Source organism: Falco naumanni, chromosome 7 (assembly GCF_017639655.2).
Source record: "Falco naumanni isolate bFalNau1 chromosome 7, bFalNau1.pat, whole genome shotgun sequence".
Classification (NCBI taxonomy): Eukaryota; Metazoa; Chordata; class Aves; order Falconiformes; family Falconidae; genus Falco; species Falco naumanni.
Window position 1 is genome coordinate 26,181,573 of NC_054060.1, and position 23,983 is coordinate 26,205,555.

Below are 23,983 nucleotides of genomic sequence, written 5' to 3' on the forward strand. Positions count from 1 at the left end.
GAGTAAAATCAAAACTCTGATACAAATTTTTTTTGTACTTCACTCCTGAACTCAACATCACTTTTAGAAAAGATAAATCAACCAAGTCTGGAACAAAGTTGTTGTGTTTTTTTTTTTCCTAAAAGACAGTTCTGCCCCTTTAACAGAAATAATAAGGGGGAAATAATAGCAGGTAGCAGTATGTTGGAGCTAGAAGGGAGCTGTGCTTCATTTACTTAATGGGTTGTTCCTCGTTGTGGTCCCTTCTCAGAATTAGCAGTGCCGCACAGCAGAGAGGAAAAAAGAAAAGCATCACCTCAAATGCTTTAATGATATTTTGTTCAACATCTTGTAGCTCCTAGGCATCTCATAGGCATGGTCTTCTATAAATAAAAATGTGAGGGCACATTATTATTATGCTATGACTCATGAAATTTGTGTCTGCGGGGAGCTAGGGGCTTTGGCTTTTCCTCTGGGCTTTCCAGTGCTGTCTGCTGGGTCAATTAAAATACTGAGATTTCTTTTCACACAAAGCCTCTCCTCTCCCTTGGCTTATTCCAAGTGTGTGTTTCACTCGCGTCTCCCCTTCACAACCTCATCATCATTGTAAATCACAGCAAATTAATGTTGATGCTATGTTCCTGAAACAAGACTGCTTTTGCCTCTTGACAACAAAACCCCTAAGCTAAATGTCAAAAATTCAAATGGAAATACAATACTTCAAATAAATCTGCGGACATCTCCTGATAAAACTCCTGCAGACCTAGGCTGATGCAATGCTCTCTGCCTGACCCCCAGAACAGAAATAGCTTCCAATCCCTCGTCCTGCTGAAGAGCATGATATGTTGGGCAATAAGAAGGGAACAGGGGTTATGGCTCTCATAAAATATTCACACCACTGGCACTTTACACAGCAGTTTCTCCTGAGTATGATTAATCACATGCTATTATTTAAAGTTCCTATAGTGTGGGAGTTTATGTTTCACTACCATTCAGAGATTAGATTATAGAAAATTAGTTTCAGATGAACTGTTTGGTTCAGGTAGATTAATCCACTTTGATGATGCCTATCAGCCAATCGAACTCCTTCTTCAAACCAACTGCCCAGCTCCCTGGGGTTATCCAGAAGGCGATAAACAACCAGGGAGAGCTTCTCTCCACCTGGCAGTAATTGTTCTGCAAGCACTCTTCTCTTACTTTTATCCAAGACAGACATTTATCCTGCTATTTAGTGTAATTAAAGCATAGGTACTAATCTAAAGCTCCTACCCAGGGAGCAGTCGTCTGATGGCAGCAGATTCACAGCATGCATAACAACCTTAATTTCAATAACACGTTCAAGCTGATGAGGAGGAAGAAAAGGGCGAAGTAGGTAATGACATCTCCAGGAGCTCAGGATGCATTCACTGCCAAGACAGTGCGTGCAGGGGATCAGCACAGGTAATGCCCACAAGACACGGTGTCCTTCGGTGATCGTTTGTCTCCAGTCTGGATGGGAGAGCTGCTGCATCTTCACAACTCGAAGCAGCACCACGCCACCCTTGTTCCAGCTCAGGGATTTGAGCCCAGTATGAGAGCCACTGGCTATTTGAGGCCAGCACTAATTCATCTCACACATCAGTAGAAATGACCAGAAACACATTTGGAATACCTACAGGACACCACTATTGCTATCCTGTCAGATCCGGATTCAATTAATCTTCCAAGATAAAGGTCAGTAGTTTGCCAGCTTGACTTACCTCTTACAATGATGTTGGTGGACTTTTTAGCAGGATTTCCAACATTGTTGTTGGCGATGCAACTGTACGTGCCGGCATCTTCTGACGTGATGGCAGGTATCGTTAAAGTGCCACCATTCAGGACTGTCTTCTCGGGAAGGATGCCGGCAGACCTCACCCACGTCAGGCTGGGGGCTGGCTCCCCTCCTGTGGTCACACAGACTAAGGTGATCGCTTCTCCAGGGTTCACCACTATCGGGTCATCCACAAGAAGCTTAATTGAAGGAGATGCTGCAAAACACAAGCAGAAGAGAAAGGTGTAGCAGGGTGATGTCTGTGGTGTGGCTCTGTCCTGACAAGGACGCTCAAGCCAAGGGAGATCAGCAAAGGCATGTCAGCTACAGCGCTCTTCACACAACTCTGTGCCCTCTGAGGAGGGTGCCCCCTGTCCTGATGCCCCACCCCACCCCGAAACCACATCCTGCTCAGCCATCAACTTCCTTGCTGTCAAACCACAGACAAGGATGGATGTATGAACGCCCCTCTGGCTGTGCTTGGGAAGTACAGGGTAATGTATGGGGCTGGTGCCAGCACACCAGATTTTAAACCCTGGAAGAAAGGAATTAGTAACAATCTTCTTATTTGGCACGGAAAGCATGTTGTTCACTTCAAATTAGATCCAACCCACTGAAACCCAGCCCTCCTAAGCCACCCCCCTCCCTAGTGACCTCCTTGTGACCTGGCTACCAACTGAGGTGAATTTGTAGAGTTTGAGTTGGGTCTGTTGAATCAGGAAGAGCCATCTCCCCTGCAACAACATCTCCTGGCACACAGAGAAACTGAAGAATCCAGCACAGCTGCTTTTCTTTCCTTTATAAGCTGTGCAACCTGCAGCTCAGCACCAGCAGACAGTGTGGCCACAGCTCCATCTCCTCACAGACATGCCCGAGAGGTACAGACCTGGGTCCCTACTAATTTCCATCCAGTATCCCATGACCAGCTGCTGAGGCTTTGTTTGGGCAGGACCACCAAACCAGCTGAGCTACATGGCAGCACAGGCTAACAGAAAGATGATGCTACTCTCAGAAAGGAGAAACAAGTGATTAAATTTCACTCTCTCTTCTTGCCTCTTCCATTAAATATTTGCATATAATGCAAGAGGAGAAACAGAAATGTTCAGCGTGAAGGGACAGAGCAGGGCAATTCATTTTAGATGCTGGAATTTAAAATCACAATCTGAGCTGTGACATCCCCTGTCATTTGCGTTGAGGAATCCACCCTTGCTGGATCCAGGCTTTGCTTGAAGGCATACTCTAAACTGCAGAAGACATACACCAATACGTAAATACATACTGCTGGTACAGAAAAACCAGCAATACTAAACACAGACATAAAGTTGAAGGATTGAAATTCTGGGCAAAGAATACCAGAAATCGTGACAATGAAAAATGAAAGGGAATAAAAATGTTACATCCAAAAATCTTATCACTATCTTCATTATTACAGAGATATATTCTTGTGTGTTCTGCTTTATCTATGAATCTTATTTCAATATTAAAGGAATACACACTAATCACTGAACGCAAATACAAAAGTCAACTATAAAATAAGAGTTTTCTTTATTTGTAGTTCACCCAAGAGGAATTAGCTTTCTCTGCATTCAGAAGCCAAAGCACAGAAATGGGAAACAGATCATTTATACCTGTCCTAATACACAGAGAACAGACAACCTGTTCCCTGCCAGGGAAACGTTTCTAAGAGGGCAGGAGAGCAGAGGTTTACAAGCAAGGCCCCTTCTTCCAGCTCCTCTCACCTTGTAAACCCTGCAGAAACTTCCCAGCATGAATTCCTGGGTTCATGTGACCAACTTAAAGGTGAAGAAACTGGGTGCGTGGCTAAAAATACAGAAAACAAGTCAGCACTGCACACTAACTCTGTCAGTGCCTCCTTGCTCACATCCTCTGACCTCTTATTCTTCCATCAGTTGATGCATCCATCAGCTGATGAATCCCTGGTTTGGGATTAGAGGTATGAAACCGAGCAGCATGTCATGCTTCATGCTTCAGTAGATTTTGCTGGGGTGAAGGTGGCAGAAGCAGGGATCCAGGTACCTGCTGTGCAGCTAGAACTGAGCTCCAGACCCATAAGGCCATCACCAGCCACGGGGTAGCACTCAGCTGGCCCCTCTTTCTCCTTCCGTCCGTCCCTCCCTCCCTCCCTCCCTCCCGAGTTTAATGATTTTTCCTAAACCATTCTGCCAAGGAGCTGCTCTCTGCTCTCACTAAACATCAAGTCATGATGCAGGGAACAAGGGAAAAACAAATAATGCTTCAAAACTTAGAACAAAAGATGAAAGCTCCAACAATGTCAACCCAGCCTGGTGGTGCTGTTTAGCATAATGGCCTCATAATCCTCCGGATGAAAGGGGACCCTTTGCCACCCTTCAGGTAGAGAGACAAAGGTAGCAGCTGATGTGATAAAAATACTGTGATACATCCCTTTCATCACAGCATTCGAAACAATAAGTACACGAAAATTACGGTTTGCATACAGCAATAGCTCTTTACTTACAGCACACATTTCACTTAACTACAGCCTACCCCCTAGACAAACAGAAACAAAAATTCAGCAATACTCTCAGCTGCTACTGTTAAAAGCCTGATTTACACCAAAGAATATTAAGAAATTCAGAAGGGTTGTTAAAAGTTTCTAGCAAATGAAAGTCAGTGTAGTATATAAAGGGTCAAATACCTACTATGAATAGAAAATTAATCCACAGCAACAACAAGCCATGGTTTTGGTATTTCTTAGCTTGAAATCCTTTACATAATCCACAACATATCACAACACACTAATAACACAGAACCTCTTATTTTCAGCTTTATGGTGCAAATGAGGATAGAATTGGGTCTACTGCACTGTTTGGCTGATTTATTGTCATATACATTATCATGTGTATTTATTTTACACATGTAATATGTAAAATATGTATATTATCGGCATATACAACATGCGCATTGCCAGATTCTGGCCTTGGAATGGAAAGAATTGAATTTTCCTGGTGGTCACTTGGACTTCGTTCTTCTACCGCTGAAGCATGCTCAGCCCCACCACCAGCCCCACACTGACAGCGCAACCTCCACTCGCTATGCAATCAACATTGACCCGTCCTCCTTCCAGCCAGGGATGGAGAAAGGTGGTGGTCAACACCCACCTGCTCATGTGCCAAACACAAGCTGGAGACCCGTGGTTTCTCATCACAGCTCGGACTGGCTGTTTCAGTAAGGAACGGGGAGACAGAAAGAGAGAAGCAGGGATAGTTAGACAGGGAATGAAGGAGGCAAATGGCAAAAAAATCCCAAATGGTCGACAACCCCAGCAATGTTCTCAGACATGGTGGGGTGGCAGAAGCTTTAGCTTTAATTTGGAGAGTGCTTGTGTTCACTTCTCTACATCAGCCTGGACCTAAATGTGGAAACAAATGGAGCTAAATCACAAGTTTAGTCATCTGCTGGAAGACCTGTATTAATTGACTTGGGTTAATTAAAAGCATGTAGGTCTTCTGCTGGTCTGCTTTACTGGATAGCTCCCCTGTTTGATTCCATCCAGAAATGCTTCCCCTTCCCAAACTGGAGGCACACCCCTAACTGCTCCCCACAGCATGCTGCAGCAATGCAGCTGCAAACAGCTGCCTCTCCACACAGACTGGGAATGCAAAGCTGTAGCACAGAAAGGAGCAATGAAGGCACAATGACAAAACCCCATCTAACAATAGGGACAGTAAGCCCTGGACTGGGATGGTCGGTGCTGCTGGAGAATTTCTCTAGATTTTCTGTGAAAACAGCTGTTAGACAAAAGGTTTAGGACTAGCTCCTCTTTGAGCCAGGGAAATGGAGCTCACTGTCGCATGAGATCTCCCCCTGTTCTAGTTTCAATGACAGCAAGAGGTACTGCCAAAAGGCGATTCCTCTTATCTTACCTTGAACTATCTTCCTGAAAGAATCTTCCCCTGTGGTATCCATCCCTCTGCAGACTCCAGGCAGAGCCCAAAGATTAGTTTAATCTAGACAGGTAAGATTTGGATGGCAGAAGATGGGTGACTGGGTGACATCAATCCTACCTTTAGGATGAAGATTTACAAATTCATCAGGAGCCTATAGATGGGAAAAGGCAGAAAGTGCTGTTTTTAACAACACACATGCCAGCCTTACATTGATCCCAGTGTTTCTCAAACCCACTTACATCCTTGCACTTTCAGAAAACTGAAGCTTTGACCTAATGCTCACTTTAAAATGGATTTCTTCTATTTATTTATAAACTTTTGGGGCAAAACACCACATACAGCATAAATCTGAACTGTGTAATTCATCACCACACTTTTTTTTTTTTTTGGTCTAGCATGATTAAAAAATGGAGTAGGCATTTATAAAGATGACAAGATGATCCAGAGCAATTATAATAGTGGATGATTATATCAAAATATTGTTGAAGGATTATTAAAACTCATGCTTCAGGGTATAAAATGTATCCTTTTCTGGAATGGGAGGGCAGACTATCACATATCTGTCTACTGCACACTTTTTATGCACTTTTTTGAAATGTCTCCTGCTGGTTCTTGTTCAAGACAGACAGGATCTGATTCAAAAGGACATGCATGTGTTTATACATCCTTTGCATTTGCAAAGCAGCCAAGCATGACTGAACCCCAGCTATGAGACCACAATGCGGTCCCAGCATCTCAAGCTGTGATATTTTTTAGACAGCAGGAAATCACAGAACTGAGTCAGAAAGAAGAGGAGATAAAGACTTGTCCAAAAGATCTGACTCTTATTAAAATGACACTATTGTAAAAGCTGCTACACGCAATTGTGTGTTCCTGGTGCAAGTTTGGAATACACTGGGTTTGCCTTTTCTATGTATATTGCTTTGGGGAGTCAGGTTTCAGCCTCCAAGGTACAAATGGTTTCACCCAACGGCTCCCCTCACCAACTGTGGGAGCCGGCATCAAAGTGTGAGCCGAGCTCCCGTCCACTTCTACAGCCCAGCTTGCTTTCCTGAAACAAGGCTGGAGCCAGTGCTGACATTCTGCTTGTTCATTTTTCAAAAAGCACAGAAAGGTAACCTAAGCTCTCTGAGGCTCCTGAAGACCCTCACATCCTTACAAACAAGCCTCCACATGGTCCCAACCGAGGTCATTCGAAAAGACACATATCGTAGTGACAGTAAGCCAAGCCAAGTTTTGCCTCCAATCTTGATTTTATGATTTAAGTTTTACAAAATCTGGTTTCACCAAGCAAGGTACTTTGCTGGTCACCGCATTCACACAGGAATCTTCTTGTATGAAAGGCACTTCAAAAGCAATGTGCTCCAAGGCCCCCAGAACTTAGCAGGTAGCTGAGCAATTGAAAGAAAAGATGCACAACTACACCAGCCCAGAATTTTCCCCTGCTAAGCAGCTGCTTCCTGGCATAAGAACAAGCTCCTCAGTTTCTGCTTAAATCTTGAAGAGAATCCCACAAAATTCAACAGAAGGGGTTAATTCAGAGATACATTTTATTATTTTCTGCTGCTGTATTCTTCTGCATTTTGGTCTAATCTTGCATTATGTCATTTGTGTATTTTTGCTGCCTTCCTTCTTATTCATCTCCTCTCCTTAACAGGCTGAATTTTTTAAGGAAAACAGTCTGCAGGTTTTCAGTGTTTAGCCCCAGAGCTCCACCTATTCATACCATGAAAACCTGGGTCACGGTGGTTTGGGTCACGGAGACACGCTGACACACAGACGTGGATACAGGACCGATATCCTCAATTTCACATAGAGTGGAAGACATTTTATAGTTTTAAGTAAAGTTCAGTACCAGTTTGGAAAATTAAGCATCAGAGCCAACACAGCTGCACAATACCAGAACTGATGGAGATGCAGGAGCTGCTCATGTATGAAATCTGATAAATTTATACAGAACTCCTAATGCAACAAAAATATCCCTGTCAAAAGGAGTCAGTACTAAATGGAGTGTATCACCACCCCCAAAGCCACTTCCAAAGCTTCACCCTGGCTGAGGTCTCTCCGAGATGACCACCAGCCATTAGGATCAACTAGACAAATGCTGGGCCACCCAGGTTTGGCAAGCAAAGCATCTCCCAGCCAGAACCTTCACCCGGGCACTGGCAAAGACTCAGCCAGGCAACCTGCCCAGTGGAAACTTTCTCTCAACTCTCTGATAGGAATAATAAAATTCATTATCAAATAATAGCAAGCTTTGGTAAATATTTCCATGGGTGTGTGCATGGAACAAGCTTTCCAAACATCGTATTTAGATATCGTAATGAGAATGGTTCAGTGTTCAAAAGAGCTCTGCTTCTTTACTGCCTTTTAGAAGTAGGGGTTCCTGAGCGCCAGCCCCACATTTCAAAGTCATGGTTGGTTTGCCAGGGGACAAAGACAGCCGCAGTGCCACTGCGAGCTCTTCCCCGCAAAGAACAAGGCACTACTCATGACGAGGGAAACTGTTCAGGTCCCCATTCATATTGCAGCTGCATCCTTTTTAAAGGGACTTCAATTCAGAAGTTTTCGTGTGCAAGTATTGCTTCTGCATCCAATGTATTTCCTAGGCCCGTAGAGCCTGGCTGTGAACCCAATAGTGCATACGACAAAGTGCTATTGGAAGCACACCGGGTCACCACACACAGCCCTGCGAGGCAAGCCACTGCAGAGAATTTAAATCAGAACTGCATCCATATTTTATTTTTTTTTTACCTAGTACTAACATGTACACCCAAGTTAGACACCGATGCCATACAGATGGAGGTTAACTATAAAATGCGGCTACAACATATACCAATCCTCACGGAGTAATAAAATAGCATGCAAAGCCACGCTGGTTTTGATTAACAACTGGGGCAAAAGTTTCTCAGAGCCAGCACAAAGCCAGCAGTCATTAAGTCATCATTAACACTCTAAGATACATGCTTAACAATGCCACTTCACCAAGCACCTTCGACATAACAACCCAGCTCCACAATAAAATGCTTCTAGATGAAACAGAGGTGCCACAGCATCATTGGCAGGGAGGCTGGAAACATCTTCTAATCAATGATCCGATACAGATGTTCACTGAAGTTGAAAGGAGCGGAGTCTGTACTGCTGCCTGGGATGCGTATTTGAGACAGATACCGTTGTGGGAAGGAAAAAGATATCTGTCATTGCTGTAGCATACAGAAAAAATCTGATGCCAACGTGTGTTATAATTACAGTGAGACAAATATATGTATTTAGACTGGGTATATGGTATTGAGAACATGTCACAATTGGCTTTAGGGATTACTGGAAATGCAAAAGAAAACTAATACTTTAATAGCAATATCAAAGTAGAGGCAGAAAGTCATGTCCTTGACAACTCACTCATCTATGATGAATAAAAATGAAAGGACATTATTTCATCCTGTTTTGTGAATTATTTTATATGCAGAACTGAAGTGACAGAACATAATTGAATTATACTTTCATATATACGTCTCACTGTGTGTATGCATCTGTTTCATTTACAGCCGTGATTTCTTGCAGGAATACAATGCATGTACTCCAAGCTATACACATTATGAATAGTCCCTTTCAAGTCAGAGCAAAACCAGAGAACATTTGAGGTCCCTGCTAGGCTGGAAGTATCATTTCTGTACTTATTTACTCAGTAAAGTTCAAGAAAGAATAGATTATAATTCCCAGCTGAGGTCCAGATTTTGAATTAGAGGTTAAAAATAAAAATTGATCACACTGCCACAGCATGCTGCAATATGGTTGATCCTTTCTTTTCATCAATAGTCCTTAAAAAAACCAAACCACCACCACCACCCACCACCCCCAAAAAAAGCCTCCAAACCCAAAACCCACAACAACAAAAAAGCACACCAAAAAAAAAACCCCCAAAACTGAATATACCAATGGAAATTATTTTTATACACCCATCCTCTCTGCTTTACCCCCTCTGCTGCTACTGAGAAAGCTGTAATCTTCTGACTGTTACCTGACAGTCCTACTTGTTGATCTGACAAAAGAAACTCTTCTAGGCAGAAATGCCAGCACATACTGAACCAGTCAGGATAAAATAATCCGGTGGGGCAAATTATCAAGCAAACACGCACCTACATGTGCCAGCAGTTCATCTGCTCTCTCAGGACATGCAAACTTAGCTGTGGACTCTGCTGGAAAGGGGCAATGCTTCCCAGGGCAGTTCACTTTTTGTCTTGGCAATGAGTTGGCAAAAAAGCCAAGGGAGAAAAATTATGCAGAGACAGTTAAACATGAGCTCTTTGCAGGCTTAGGAGCAGAATTCATCACAGAATCACAGGATGGTTGAGGTTGAAGGCACTTCCAGAGGGCATCTGTCCAACCAGCTGCTCAAGCAGGGTCCCCTACTGCACGTTGCCCAGGGCTGTGTCCAGATGTTTTTTGACTGTCTCTGAGGATGGAGACTCCACCTCTCTGGACAGCCTTTGCCAGTGCTCAATCATTGTAAAATCACTGTAAAAACATGTTTTTGTAAAGTCACTGTCAAGCAGTGACGGGTCACGTGGATCTCTTAACTTCAGTGGTGTCTCGTTCAGGTGCCACATGCAATCCATGTGCAGAAGAGCACCAAAATACTCCAGCTGTAACGACTTCCAGTTCTAAAAAATGTTGTGTTTAGATACAGAAACCAGATAAGTTTGCCATATACCTTAACCATTTTTTTAATATTTTTTTAACATATACTTTTTCCCATATAATTTTCATCGTCTTTAAAATTCCAGTGCTTCCAGGGGCACAGGAAAAAGCAAAGTTCTCAAATCCCCGTTCTTTCAAGCACGTGTCCCTTTTTGACTTCATACATGGCATTTCTGAAGTAATATATGCTCAGCTTTATGCTGACACACAGGGTGAATTCTCACCTTTGCAACAGCACCCAGACCTGTTCTAACACAAAGGGGTGGCTCCCCCCACCCAGGGCAGCTGCCCCCCACCATTGCCAGAGCCACCCATTAGTGCTGTAACCTCAGACTGGGGGGTGTGTGTCCCCCATGTAGCAGCAGGAACTGCTCATTCTGAATATGCTACCTGGTCAGAGATTAAAAAATCCTCATATTTTCCAGGTTCCCCTGAGCCTGCCACCAAAATAGAGAGGCTTAAAAGTTGAGTAATGTGCAGGAACATTTTGTCTGGGCATACAATCAAAACTGGACAATTATGAGGCTGCAAGGGAAGCAGAGAGGGGAGTTAGAGGAAAGAAATAAAGCAAAGTATAAGATTGTATTTAACAAGTTCCATTTTCACCTGGACTCAGTCTTTATATGTTCACGTATATGTGAACGAGCTGGCTTGGAGCACCAGCCCAGGTACCCTTAGCTCACTCCCCGTGCTCTCTCTCCATTCTCAATAGCCTTTTTTTTTTATTCTTCTTTCTCCAACTTTTTCTGAAATCCTCTTTTTTTTTAACCAATGGGGATGCAGCTTTGATGACTCATCTCTTTATTCCCGATTTGCCTGGCTGCTTTTCATCCAGCAGCAGCAGCACTTTGATGACTCGCACTTTGCTCGTGTTGCCGTTCACGCACAGATGTGGCATTGATAGCTCCAACAGGGAGGAAGGGAGGCGGATACGTTTGCTATTCAGAGCACTTCCTCGGTGGTTACGCTCTGGAGATGACTACAATAGCTCACAGCTCCCACACTGTATGAACTATTCATTCTGTGGACATTTTATCAAGAGGGTATGAAGGGAAAGCAGGATCCTCCCTTTAGCAGCAGAGCAGTATTAAATCAGCTTAACCCAATCATGAAACTGTCCCCTTCATCACTATGTTTAGATGCACGGTTGTACATGTAGGATTAAAAACATCTCAGCTAATTTCAACCACCCGAAACTCAGGCATGCAATCCGAGGTCATGTATCTCAATGAGATATAAGCACCCCTAAAGCACAATTCCTGCTCTCCAAAAATAGACGGGATTAATTTCTCTTCAGAGCCATCTCTCTCCCTCTCTCCACCGAGTGCAATGCTCCCTGAACAACCGGCGTACTACAGACACCTAAGCTTTCAGACCGCTAGTTAGGTGAGACAAATCCTGTCTTGCAACAGCAACAATCGCCCACACCATTAGTGGATTAGGAATGACTGGCTAACGAGGAGCTGTGCAGAAAGGACTCTCAGGGATGGTGGATGGTAATCTGGACACAAAGCCAACATTAGCAATATCTGCTGGGTAAAAGGGAGTTATCATACAGTGATGCATAAACAAGGACTTAGTTGGGAAATGTATGGAACAAGCCCTGCATTGAACCCCGTGGTTATGAGGTCGGGTGCTGTGGAGTACTCGACATGCCCTGAAGCACTGAACCTCACTGAGAAGGTGGACAGAGGAGGTCAACAGGAACAGCTGAGGTGGAGATGATATGACTCACAGGCAAAAATTAAGGAGCTAGGCAAGTCATCCAGCAGAAGAGATGGGACAAGGTAACCATCCACAAATACAGAAAATGTTGCCACAAAGGGGAAGAGGATAATTTCTTCATGCCGTGGTGGACAGGACCAGAGCGATGGGCCAGACTGCCTGCCAACCATGGGGCACCTCTGCTGATGGCAGCCAGGTTAAAGGGACATTGGTGGGACACGGTTTAGATCTAGTGCAGTCTGCCATGCAGAATGGGGTAGACAACCTCCTGGGGTCCTTCCTAGCTTTATTTTCTAATATTGCCTTATGCTATAGCATTAAAACCATCTACCTTCAGTACTCGGCTCTGAGTATACAGCTGCCTGTATTTCTTGTAAGAGGATTTCAAGTCTCTTTAATGCAGGATCACATCTTGCTGTCGCACCCTCTGAGAATGCCAGGGGATGCTAAGAGAAATATTTTTTTTCGAAATGAGATAATTCTCTTAACACTGTATTGTCTAAATGAAGGGAAACAAAGCAAGTTTATCGTGACAGACTAATGCATAATGGAGGGATTAAAAGTGAATTAAGCCTCTTTCAATTTGTTTCCCACCACATGCCCCAGACAGAATGCCAGCTTCAGCTGTGATCTGAATGAACTATGTCATGCAGCTGAAAAGTCACGTATTGAAATACTCATCTTTCTTGGTAGAAGTTACTGTTGTGGATTATTTCTGTGTTGGAAGCTGCCAAAACCCATCCTCAATATTACATATTAATAATCACCCACACTAAGCAGTCTGAACTGGCTGCTAATATACATTTTCACATTAATCTGTGCCATTAAAAATGCTCTGTAGATCAAGATAAAAGTTTTATTTGCTTTTACTCAATCATACTAGAAGAAATATTATAGGAAGCCCAGAATTTCAGTGGCTTTACGGGTAAATATAATGCCTTTTCTCTGATGCTTTGAAACAACAAACTTAAAAGGATCCATTCATGTTATTATTAGATCTGGGCACTCAGATGTGCGATTCAGAGTTAGTTGTATCTAAAGTTACCGTTCCCAGCTCTAAAGATTAAATGGTGAGTCACATGCAAACTAGTGACAGATTTTGATATCATCTGTCAACAATTAATGTTTGACACAGAGCAGAATTATGCTTGAAATACCATAACCACTGTATTTCTAAAGGAGACTGCGCTTTTTCCTGCTAAGCATCTTCAAAAAGAAGCATCTCCTGACCAACGTATGGTCCAGGCCAAGGCAAGGGCGATAGGTCTTCAGGGCTTTCATCAGCTCTTACATAGACAATGACATGCTGGGGAGAGAAGACGTTACTGAATTCAAACAACCACTTCCACACCAGTGTTTTGCCTTCTAATGAATCACAGAGCTGTAGAATGGTCTCCATCAGCAGGGATCTCTGGAGGCCTTTGGTCAGAGCCCTGCTTGAAGCAATGCTGATTAGATCAGATTGCTCAGGCTTCATCCAGTCAAAGTTTGAGCATCGCCCCCAAGGTGAGCAAACCCAGCTCCTTCAGCCTCCTCCCACACGTCACTTGCTCTAGCTCCAGATCATCTTTGTGGCCTCCACTGGTCTTGCTCTGGTCCATCCATGTCTTTCTTGTTCTAGGGAGTCCCAAACTGGACAGTGCAGTCCAGTGCAGTCTCACAAGCACTGAAGAGAGGAGACAGATCACTGCCCTGCACCTGCTGGCTGCAGTCTTGCCAGTACAGCCCTGCTTGCTGTTGGCCTTTTTGGCATGGGCACATTGCTGGGTCATCTTCAGCTTGTCTTCAGGGCAATCCAGCTCCCTTTCTGCAAAGCTGCTTTCTAGCCAGTTGTCCCCAACATGCACTGGTACATTGGGTGGTTGCTTCTCCACAGGGGCAGAACATGGCACTTCCCTCAGCTAATTTCACAACACTCCTGTCTGCCCTTCTCTCCAGCCGGTCAAGACCCCCGTATTGACCACTGCTCCCAGTCTGGTATCTAGGAACTCGCCAAAAGTGCACTGGGTCCCATGGTTTTGGTGTTAATAATGACATTGTACAGTATTGTTCCTGGTTTTGATCCCCAGTGGATGACATGAGCAAGTGACCACCAGTTCTCCATCACGCCACCCTTCAAGCCCAAAGGTCCAGTCAATTTCCCACTAATCATTAGCATCTCACAAGTTTGGCTATAAGGAAATTATAGGAGGTCATATCAAAGGTCTTACTAAAGACAAGGCAAAAGGATGAGAAGGTATAATAGAGGAATCAAGGTGGTGATTCCAAAACACTTGTAAGTGGAAACAGATGAGAAAGTTGTCGGGGAGCTATGCCCATGAGAAGACACAACCTGTACCACTGTGCTCCCCCACCCCAGCAGCTGCCTTTGCTACCAGCTGTCTTCTGTGCTTCTTGCAGTTCTGAACTGTGAGGACTGGAGGAAAAATTTCACTGATTTCAGGAATATAAATACACTAAGAGCTGTAAGAGGGTGAAAAACATCAATGGGGAACAGACACATGTAAGTGCCATGCAAGATCTCTCCGAGGCCTTGGGGAAGAAAGAGGACAGTAGCAACCCCAAGAAAAGCCCAACGGGTAGAGTAGGAGCCAGAATCAGATCAGTCTGATTTCTTCTTGAATACAGCATGGACATAGTGAGACAACAAAAGTGGGCAGTGCAGACAGAAAGTACGGAGGTCACGACTCAGTGTGACACCCATCCTCACAGCTGCTCCTCTTCCAACAGCATGGATTCAAGCACACACACTGAAAAAATTGTCAGGGTTCCTCCCCTTTGTCAAAATAACCCCTTGATTTTGTTGCAAAGCAGCTGCATTCGGTTTTACAACTCCTGCTTTCATGAACTTACCCAAATTAACATCTATGTGCTGATTTTAAGGGGACTCGGTCTACTAAAAACAAATTAAGAGTTGCAAAATTAGTCGCTGTTCTCCCTCACATCTTGACTTCTATTTCTGCTCCTGCCACTCACTAGAAATCTGCCAGCAGGTGAATCACTTCAGTGTTTCTGCTTCCCTTCAAACTTATCATCTATTTAGATAATAAATTTGCAGAGTAATAGCTTTCTTTAGAAACAAAGTGGGTCTGTGCTCAACAAGTGCCTCTACCTGCTGCTGTACAATATTACTGCTAATTGTCATCTTGGGCTTCAGCATATGCACAGTCACGTGCTTCTGAGATGCTCTCAGTTTCTCTCATTACAAAATCCACTCTGGTTTTTGTATTTTAAATTAGTCTGCACTGGAACAAAGAAATCCGTGTGTCTGAAAAACGATGCCAAAGCACTCTGACTCCCGCAGACCACGGTGTGTCCAAACTTCAGACCCACGCAGAATAGATGTAATTAATGCACTGCTGTTGAATGAAGGGGGTGTGAGCATTCCTAATTACACCTATGTGTAACACTTCAAACCTGCACCATGCCCAAAGTATACTGATGAATACATGTTCATCTGATGGCATCAGCTTAATCACCTCTAATTATTCAAGGAGAAGTACGCCTTTGGATTGGTTCTATCACTGCAATGGACCGTTACTTTGGCGATGCCATGACACACAGCCAAATAATCAGCAAGACAGAGTGAGCACAGAAAACAAAAAGGTCACAGGGACAAGCTGGCAGGCAGCACTGAACAGAAACCTGAACGACTCATCCGAAGACACACCTGGTGTTCCTCAAATTAGCCTCTCAACCCAGGTGTGTACCAAGGAATAAAGATGTATGAAAGACTCCATGGCATGAACAGCAGCAGCAGAGCACCTGGACCTGCAATGCTCTCCTTGGAACAAGCGTCTACATTCGTGCCCAAGCCACCTACAGCGCTCGGTGAGGGAAGGCAGGGAGATTTGAGAGTGCTTGGGAGAAATAGTCAAAAACGAGCGTTCACGCACCTCTGTCGCAGTACCCTCTAACAATATTGCAAGATCGTCAAGCAGACGTTCAACGGGTGACTTGACTATCATACATGAGAACCTCGGTGGCCCCGGATGCAGGAAGAAGCCAGGGCTGTAGCAGGATACAGTCAGAGCAGGAGGGATTTCCAGGCATACAGGAATAGTGACATTGGGGGTTTTTTCCACATCTGCTGAGCACAGTTCCTCGAGCACAATCTGCCAATGCTCCTTACATGTGACAAAACGCTCGTTACAGCATGCACAGTCCTGCTGCGCATCAGTGTGCGGTGGCAATCAATCAGGGCCAGCAGGGAGCCAAGGTGCTCCCTGCAGCACAGCAGCTTCCCAGCCGCCGTGCACGCACCGTGTCCATCAACCAAGGTGAATGGCAACCCCCCCCACGCAGATGGTCCGCAAACCCTCACAAACCCCATCTGGCTGCTGGGACAGCTGATGTCCCTGAGCAACCCAAGCTGGAGTGCACATCCACAGCAGTCAAAAACCTTCCTGACTTTGCCCACAAGTCAATCAATCAAAGGCAGCCTGACAAATCATGCAACGGTCCCTGCATCCTGCAAGAAAAGCCTGAACCCAGGCAGCCAAACCGCTGCTGGAACGAGATGGAAACCCACAGCTGCTGAAAGCCTCAGCTATTCTCCTTGGTCAGCTCTCACCAGTGACAGTCAAGTTCAGCAAAAACTTCTCACACCAGTTATGCTTAACAGACCTGGTAAATGCAGAATAGCCAAGCTGCAAGCAATTTTTCATTATGATCACACAATCTACAGCTGAATTTAAACTCACTTGTAGCCACACTAATTACAGTTAATATCGTGCGTGTTTGTCACCTTACAGACACTTCTGTTTGTCTCCCCTTTATTTCCATTAGGTAGGTATCTTCAGTACATGTCTCCAGCTTTAAATTAAAAATAGGTGGACAGGCTAGGAGTGCTCAATACTGAAACGGAGTACCAAGTTCAGGCTCTGATTTTCATTACTTGGGATTTATGCTGGATTATTCTGGATTTACAATTTGTACAACTTCTATGAAGTTACACCAGCTGAAGTCCCACAGAAGAGCTTCTTTATCAGATGATGTGACAGCAAATGAGAAAACTTCTGCCTCAGAGTCACCAACACATCAGTCATTGTCTGTAATGAATGGCTGCAGTAATTACATATTTAATCATCTAATCTTGCCCTTGATGATGGTCACAACCAGCTCTTCATGAGACAGTGTCAATCCCTGCAATTCTTCAGGCTTCTTTACTCTGGAAATTACTCCAGAAGAGCAATTCCTCCTTATGTAGCAAGACACCCTTCTCCCAAAATAAAGATGACATTCATAAGGTGGGAATAATTTGTTCTTTTTGCAAAATTAGATCACGATCACCTGTCCTCAGTTCAGAATATTTATGCCATTAGATGTTCCCCCGTTACTGTAACGCAAATAAAGTTCTGTTGCAGACGAGGTCCCACATGAACAGAGACCGTCCTGGCTCCCACAGCAGAACGATCGTGCTGACAAATGGGGGCAGTAACAACTCTCATACTCTGCTCTCACGGACAAAGGTGGATGAGTTATTACCGGTGCTGAGAGGAAAGATGCTCCCAACTATCAGCTACATCCCTCCGTGGGCGACAGGCTTTTGTATCTCTTCTGGTATGAAATCAGAGCAACTAATGAGGGACAAACTTGACATTATGATATTTCTTTTCCTGCCAAAATTAATGAGGGAGTAAATTAAGGGCTTCCAAATAATTTTGCCAGATAACTTTCGGAACTGACTGTAATTATTCTACTGCCAGTGGCAGCTTTAAATCTGAGGTCTGAATTTGCTTTGCAGTTGGTTGTGTACAGTAATGGTACACACCACAGTTCTTAAGTCCCTGCTGTCAAATCAGAAATTCAGAAAAAGCTGAAGGCAACTCCTTGGAATAAAGCTGTGTGGACAGAAATAGCGTGAAATGTGCGAGTGCAAATACAATTCATAGTTCATTTTAGCCAACCTCAGCACATTAATGACTCAACTGTTTTGTTCACTTGCAATCTGCTTTCAGTGCCCTGAGGCATACGCTATTAAGGCATAACCCAACGTAATCTAACCTGAAGTCTTCAATTGTTACAAAATTTGTTGCAGAACTGCTCTCCAGAAAACACTTCTCTGAAATTTCTAATTATTTAGAAATCTAAGCTGAGAACTTTACTCTTTGGCATCAGGTTTATAAACCGTTTCAGACACCTCCTCTGCACATCCTGGACACAGAGCCTTTAGGAGAATTTAAATCTGTAATTTCCATCCTCCTGGAAACCAGCACTCCCAATTCCACTTCTTGTGATCAACCACTGGCAGGAGGCTCTCAAGATAAAGAGCAGTGATACAGCCACAAAGAGAGGGAGATATACAACTGACTGTTAGCTTGGTCAGGGGCAAATCCAACCAGAAGAGCAAATGCACAGAAAATGCCATAACGTGGAGACAGCTTGGTCAGAGACTATGGCTAAATGGCTAGTTATCCTCCTGCAAAGCATTCAACACAGCTGCTTGAATATTTTCATTTGAACCAATTAAATCTGAAAGAAAACATTTTTGTATAAATCAATGTAAGAAATGATGTTTAAATCAATGTAAGAATACATGAAATCAATCATATACAATCAATCATTGAAATCAATATAAGAATATGAAAAGGTTGGGGTTTTTTCCTAAAATATGATGTTGCCCAAAAATAATTAGCTTTCAGCAAAGCTTTGAGAGATGTAATTGATGTATTTGAGTATTTGGTTTTACTTTATGCCCAGCCTTGACTGATGTGCCCCTTCCTCTTACCTCACTGCAGTACCTTCTCTGAAGTTTACCTGTAACAATGAACCTCCCTGACACTGGGGGGAAATGTGAAACTTGATACAAACCCTAGAGAGCGATAAATTGAGAGCAACAAATCACAACTCTTCAAATCCTAACTTTGGTGAGAAAAAAGAAAGCACCTGAAAATGTCTCCTCCGACTGGCTCCTGAACAGCTCTTACTGCTGTATGCAAACGCTTCAAGCAAGAGAAACCACCGAAACATGAATGACTGTGGGGACATCCAACGGCTGTGGAGGGTCGCTGCTGGAAGCCCACCTGTTTTATTAGAGAGTCGGAAGGACACCATCTTGTCAGGGATGCTGCAGACATTCCTCACCGAGGCGATGCAGCTGTAATTCGCGTAGTCCTGAGGTCGGAGGTTCTTCAGCTTCAGGATCTTTGTTTCTCCCTGCGCGTGCAAGAGAGAGTGTTAGGAAGGGACCGAGGCAGAGGAACAAGCAGGGATGCAGGAAACACTGAGACCGGCTTTCAAGAGGCAAAGGCAAGACGCAGAGGTGGCTCATTAGAAGCAGATGTTGAAGCTGTCCAGAAAACATCTTTTACTTAATTATCTGAAAGAAAGGCAGCTGGCACAACCTAAAACCATAGCCCCACTTATATATTGAAGGTAAAAGGAAAGAGCAGTAAGGGAGAAATTGGTTTGACAGAGTCTTGCAAGCCACAGCATTATTCAGGATAATATATCTTAAGGTACAATCTACATGATGAAAAAAATCACAAGGTACAGAAATCCTGCTGTTTTCCTTTGAAAATGAGCTGCTGATGGATTTTATTTTTAGCCAGCAGTGTAAATGATGGAGCAGGGACCTGAACAGGGTATGAAATGAAGGAGTTCCTTCAAACACAATCAAAAGAAAACTCACAAATGTGAGATTTCTGCTGCAGTACTATGTGAAATGGGCACCGCAGAACCAGAAGCTCAGGAGAAAAAGTAAGTTGCTGAAATATGAATGTAAAACCTTACAGCCTTGTTAGGAACAAAAGTAACAAAAAGCCGAAAGGCGAGTTAAACGCAAAATCCTGAGCACGCAGAGATGTCATGGGGCAGCGCAGGGAGGAAGAAAGCATGGGGAGCACAGCAAAACACGGCGGGGTGTCAGGCAGGAGGACGCAACAGAGTGGAGGGCTGCAAAAACATCAAATAAATCTATATGTACTAAAGCCTGCACATTATTCATTCTAGCATTAAAATAACAAACTTCCTCGGGCTTTCAATCTCCTCCCCCAGTTGCTTGCTTTTAAGTCTTTGCCTGTGTTGACGGTGATAAGCTAAAAATGCATTATGCTTAGACAAGGCTAAGGCAGAAGCCCAGCCCAGAGAGGCAGGCACTCTGAACAGGCGCACAAAGCATCACAAGAGCAAACTTTGGAAAACATCCATTATCAGTGTCCAGTTAAAGTTGAACGACTTTTAACATTACCACAGCTTGAGCAACGTATCTTCTTTTTTGTTCTTTTTTTTAACAATATCATGTGCAACAACTGCCCAGGCTGATATAAGCAAAAACATGGTACTCGGTGAAAATGCATGTACAGAACTAGCAAAAAAAAAAAAAAAAAAAAAAAAAAAAAATTATAATGGCTCACCAGACAAGAAAAGAAACAGTCATTGAAATCAAGCTTGGTAGATGTTTGGAGTATTGGAACTGAAGTGCTTTGTATGTGTAATCAGTCCCACAGAAACGATGTGATTAAAATGAAGCACATGCTGATTTAGTGTTTGCAAGACCAAGCCTTTGAAAGGCTGCTCCCAAAGCTAAACACCCTCCTTTCAGAAGAGGTTTATCCGGGCTACAGAAATGCCCGATCCAAGTTAGCAAGAACACAGCGACCAAAGTCACTGAGTTCTGGGAACACAGAGCAGCTACATCCTATGAATTCAATTTTCAGCGCTGGACTCCAAGTTAAACTCACAATGGGAATTCTGGATCATGCCCCCAGAATGCAAAGATTTATAAAAATTGATATATTTTCTTCATTGGTTTGGATAATTAGTCTAATTGTGCCTAATTGTGTAATTATTGTAAATACAGTATATTTAATCTTGTACTCAGGCTGTGCAATTACAATGTGCAATGAGGATGATGCAACTCTTAGGAAAAAAATTCTGCATCAAGATTTTTGTTTTGAAAAGTTTAGTATTTCAAACACTCCCAACAGATGAGAATGTGTACGTTTGTTAAATTTCTTTCCCCAAGGCAGCTAAAATAAGTAACTGACTTTACCGTATTCATTGAAAAAACCTGTTCAAAGTTCAAGAATTTAGCTGGATATGCCCAGTTTCCCAGCTACCTTTATGATTTAATAAAACAAGGAAAACACTGGTAAGAAAAACTTTTTTGGGGGTAAAACACGTGACAAAATTTAATTGTGTTCCGACTTGTTTTCATTTAGATTTCATGTCATTTTCAGATTGATAACCTGCCTTCGAAGCACTCAACAAAAAAATGCCACCTTAAATTTGTATCTCTTGATGCTCTGAAATCAAATCCCCTGTATCCCTCTTCACATCAGCTCCTACTGTTTGTTATCTTATCATGAGCTGAACCAATTATTCAGAGATCTGCAGTAGGTGTTTAAGACTTTTGAACCTTCAATTGTATCTTCTCTTATAAACACATATCAGATCTTGTAGGCACACAGACAAGATACACTAATTCAAGTTGACCTCCAATAAATGTAAAAAGGTTATGGATAAGCTTTCAACTATCAACATAACAACCTGATTTATTCATTAACTCAGCCCAGACTGACATTCTAGGAAGAATGCTCCTAGTAACCTAGAAAAAAATTATATATATATATATATATATATATATATTGAATCTACTTTCATGTGACACATTTTGTTAGATAAATTCTTATTAGATGATAGGGAAGGTAATCATCCACATTTCCATATAGAAATATAAATCAAAAAGTCCCACATCAAGAAAGTCTCTCACTTTTTAATTAAAAAATCTAAAAAATTCAGTTTACACACTTGAGTCCAAGGAAACAAGCCACAGATTTGCTAAACTGTGTCCGTACATGTTAAATTAAAAATAATCTCATCACATTTAGAAGACCAATGACTTGACTATGTAATCTAATTCTCATCTCTGCAAGGTTCCGGGCTACATGTTTCTCAGTAAAATACCAAGCCATGGTAGCAATATAAAGCTGTCAAGTACAATAAAAAGAAAAATTGAAGGTGCTCTCAAACCATTAGCTGAAAATTATTTATGAAAGTTGCAGGTTGCTTTCTGCTATGAAGACCAAATTACCAGGCAGTTTGCACTTCTGTCTTTACTCATTATTGCTTGAGATTTGCCAAACCAATTTTTTCTCCTTTTTCCTTTCTTTTTTTTTTTTTTTTTTTTTGGCAGACACCATCACACATTTTTGTCCACAGACAATAGGATATGTCAACTTTTTTACTCTGAGACTGTAAAATGTCCCAACAATAAATTAATCTAATCTAATCTGACAGACTCTTTTGATGGCCCAGTCTGCCTTCATGGCTGTGAGCGAGAGTCAGAAGACTTAAAAAAGCATTCCTTTCCATTTTTGCCACCCTCATCTTTTAAGTGTGTAATTCTGTAACAAAAACTTATATTCAAAGAAATGAAAGGCAGAATAATAACAACAAAAAAAAATCACATAAAAAAACACAACACATGGAGTTGCCATAGAGTTTAGCCTTCTTGAAAAGCTTTTTAGGCTGTAACTCCTGTGCAGAATCACTTTGTATTGTATTGGCGAAGATTAGGAAATAGCAGTCAAATCAGAGGTATGGGCTTGCAGTGCCCAAGCAAAAGGACTTCAGACGGGATCCTGCAGATAGATAGCACTCACTGTGCATCTTCCCATAATTTCCTATTTCGTAACTTTAAAAAAAAAAAAAAAAAAAAGAAAAGACATTATTTTATATTAGAAAGTTTCATAATAACACACAGGGGCATTTGTGGCAGGGTGTCGTTATCTGCAGGGCATGCCCACTCACCCACACCACAAACTCAGCGGGGATAAATGCAGGCAGATCCAGTTACAAACAATCTGGTGCAAGTGGCCTAAGGAAGGACAAAAATACTGTTCTTTCATTCCTACCTGGGTAAAGAAGGGCTCATAGATCTCCACTCCTTTATCAGACCCTTGCAGCAGCACCTCTTGGCCGCGCCGCCAGCTGTACCGAACAGGCGGGTTGGAGTTGGCGACGCACCTGAGAAACACCGTTCTCTCATAGTAAAACTGCTCTTTTGCTTCCCCGATGCTCTGGTGGACTGTTACTATTGGATCATCCAGATCTGGAAAAACAGAAAGAACAACTGAGATAAAGTCAGGCTTCAGCTGACTCTATGGCAGTTCTGCGCTGGGAAGCACAAGCATTGCCCTGCACACAAATCAACAGCAAAATACAGGCAATACAGCTTTAAAAACCACAAACGTGCATTTTATGTCTTTTGAAGCAAAAATCAGTTTTAGAGTTTGTTTTCATTTGCACAGCACCTACCAAAACTGGCTCTTCATTTACAACTCGGGCTTCTAGATGTAACAATCAATACATATGTTGTCATGTATGATCATGCCAATCACATTTCTGTTACGTTTCAACTAATACTTAGGTTTCATTTCGTTTTCATCTTTACTGCTTGCTTCTTATCTGTGATTTTAATTTAAATGTCTTTTAGACAAAATAGTTTATAAAGCTTTGGAAATAAATAGACCGACTAATTTGCATTCTAATGGTAGGATCCACTAGAACACAGATCACGTGCATGTAGCTGTTTTCCTTTAAAGCAGCAATTTAATACAGTAACTTAATGCATATTCCCTTATTTTAGTTACATGCATTTAACTTCAGGCAGGTAAATTTATCACAGGCTTTAGAACACACTTCTCTTGATTAAAATACAGATATCGTATAATTAATCCCAGTGCATCAGCTCAAAGAAAAATAGACCCCCACAACAGAATTCACTCATCTTACATAAGGAAGAAACAATGATAGCCTTTGGAATGTAAGTACACCTAACTAATTTATTTGGGCTTTATTCCATCAGGAACAAGTAGATTCCTGTTTGCAGGCTGTTACTATTGTTTATTATGAG

At 42.7% G+C, this 23,983-nt stretch overlaps 1 protein-coding gene across 1 annotated transcript in view; it reads right to left on the reverse strand.

Moving 5' to 3' along the window:
• Nucleotides 1-23,983, reverse strand: part of MDGA2 (MAM domain containing glycosylphosphatidylinositol anchor 2) — a 393,582-nt gene that overhangs the window by 163,738 nt on the left and 205,861 nt on the right. The window contains exons 4-6 of the mRNA XM_040601984.1: nucleotides 22,983-23,179; nucleotides 19,149-19,281; nucleotides 1,719-1,988 (exon numbers count right to left, since the gene is read on the reverse strand). Coding sequence (XP_040457918.1) covers nucleotides 1,719-1,988; nucleotides 19,149-19,281; nucleotides 22,983-23,179 — 600 coding nt within the window. The remainder of the gene's footprint in view (nucleotides 1-1,718; nucleotides 1,989-19,148; nucleotides 19,282-22,982; nucleotides 23,180-23,983) is intronic.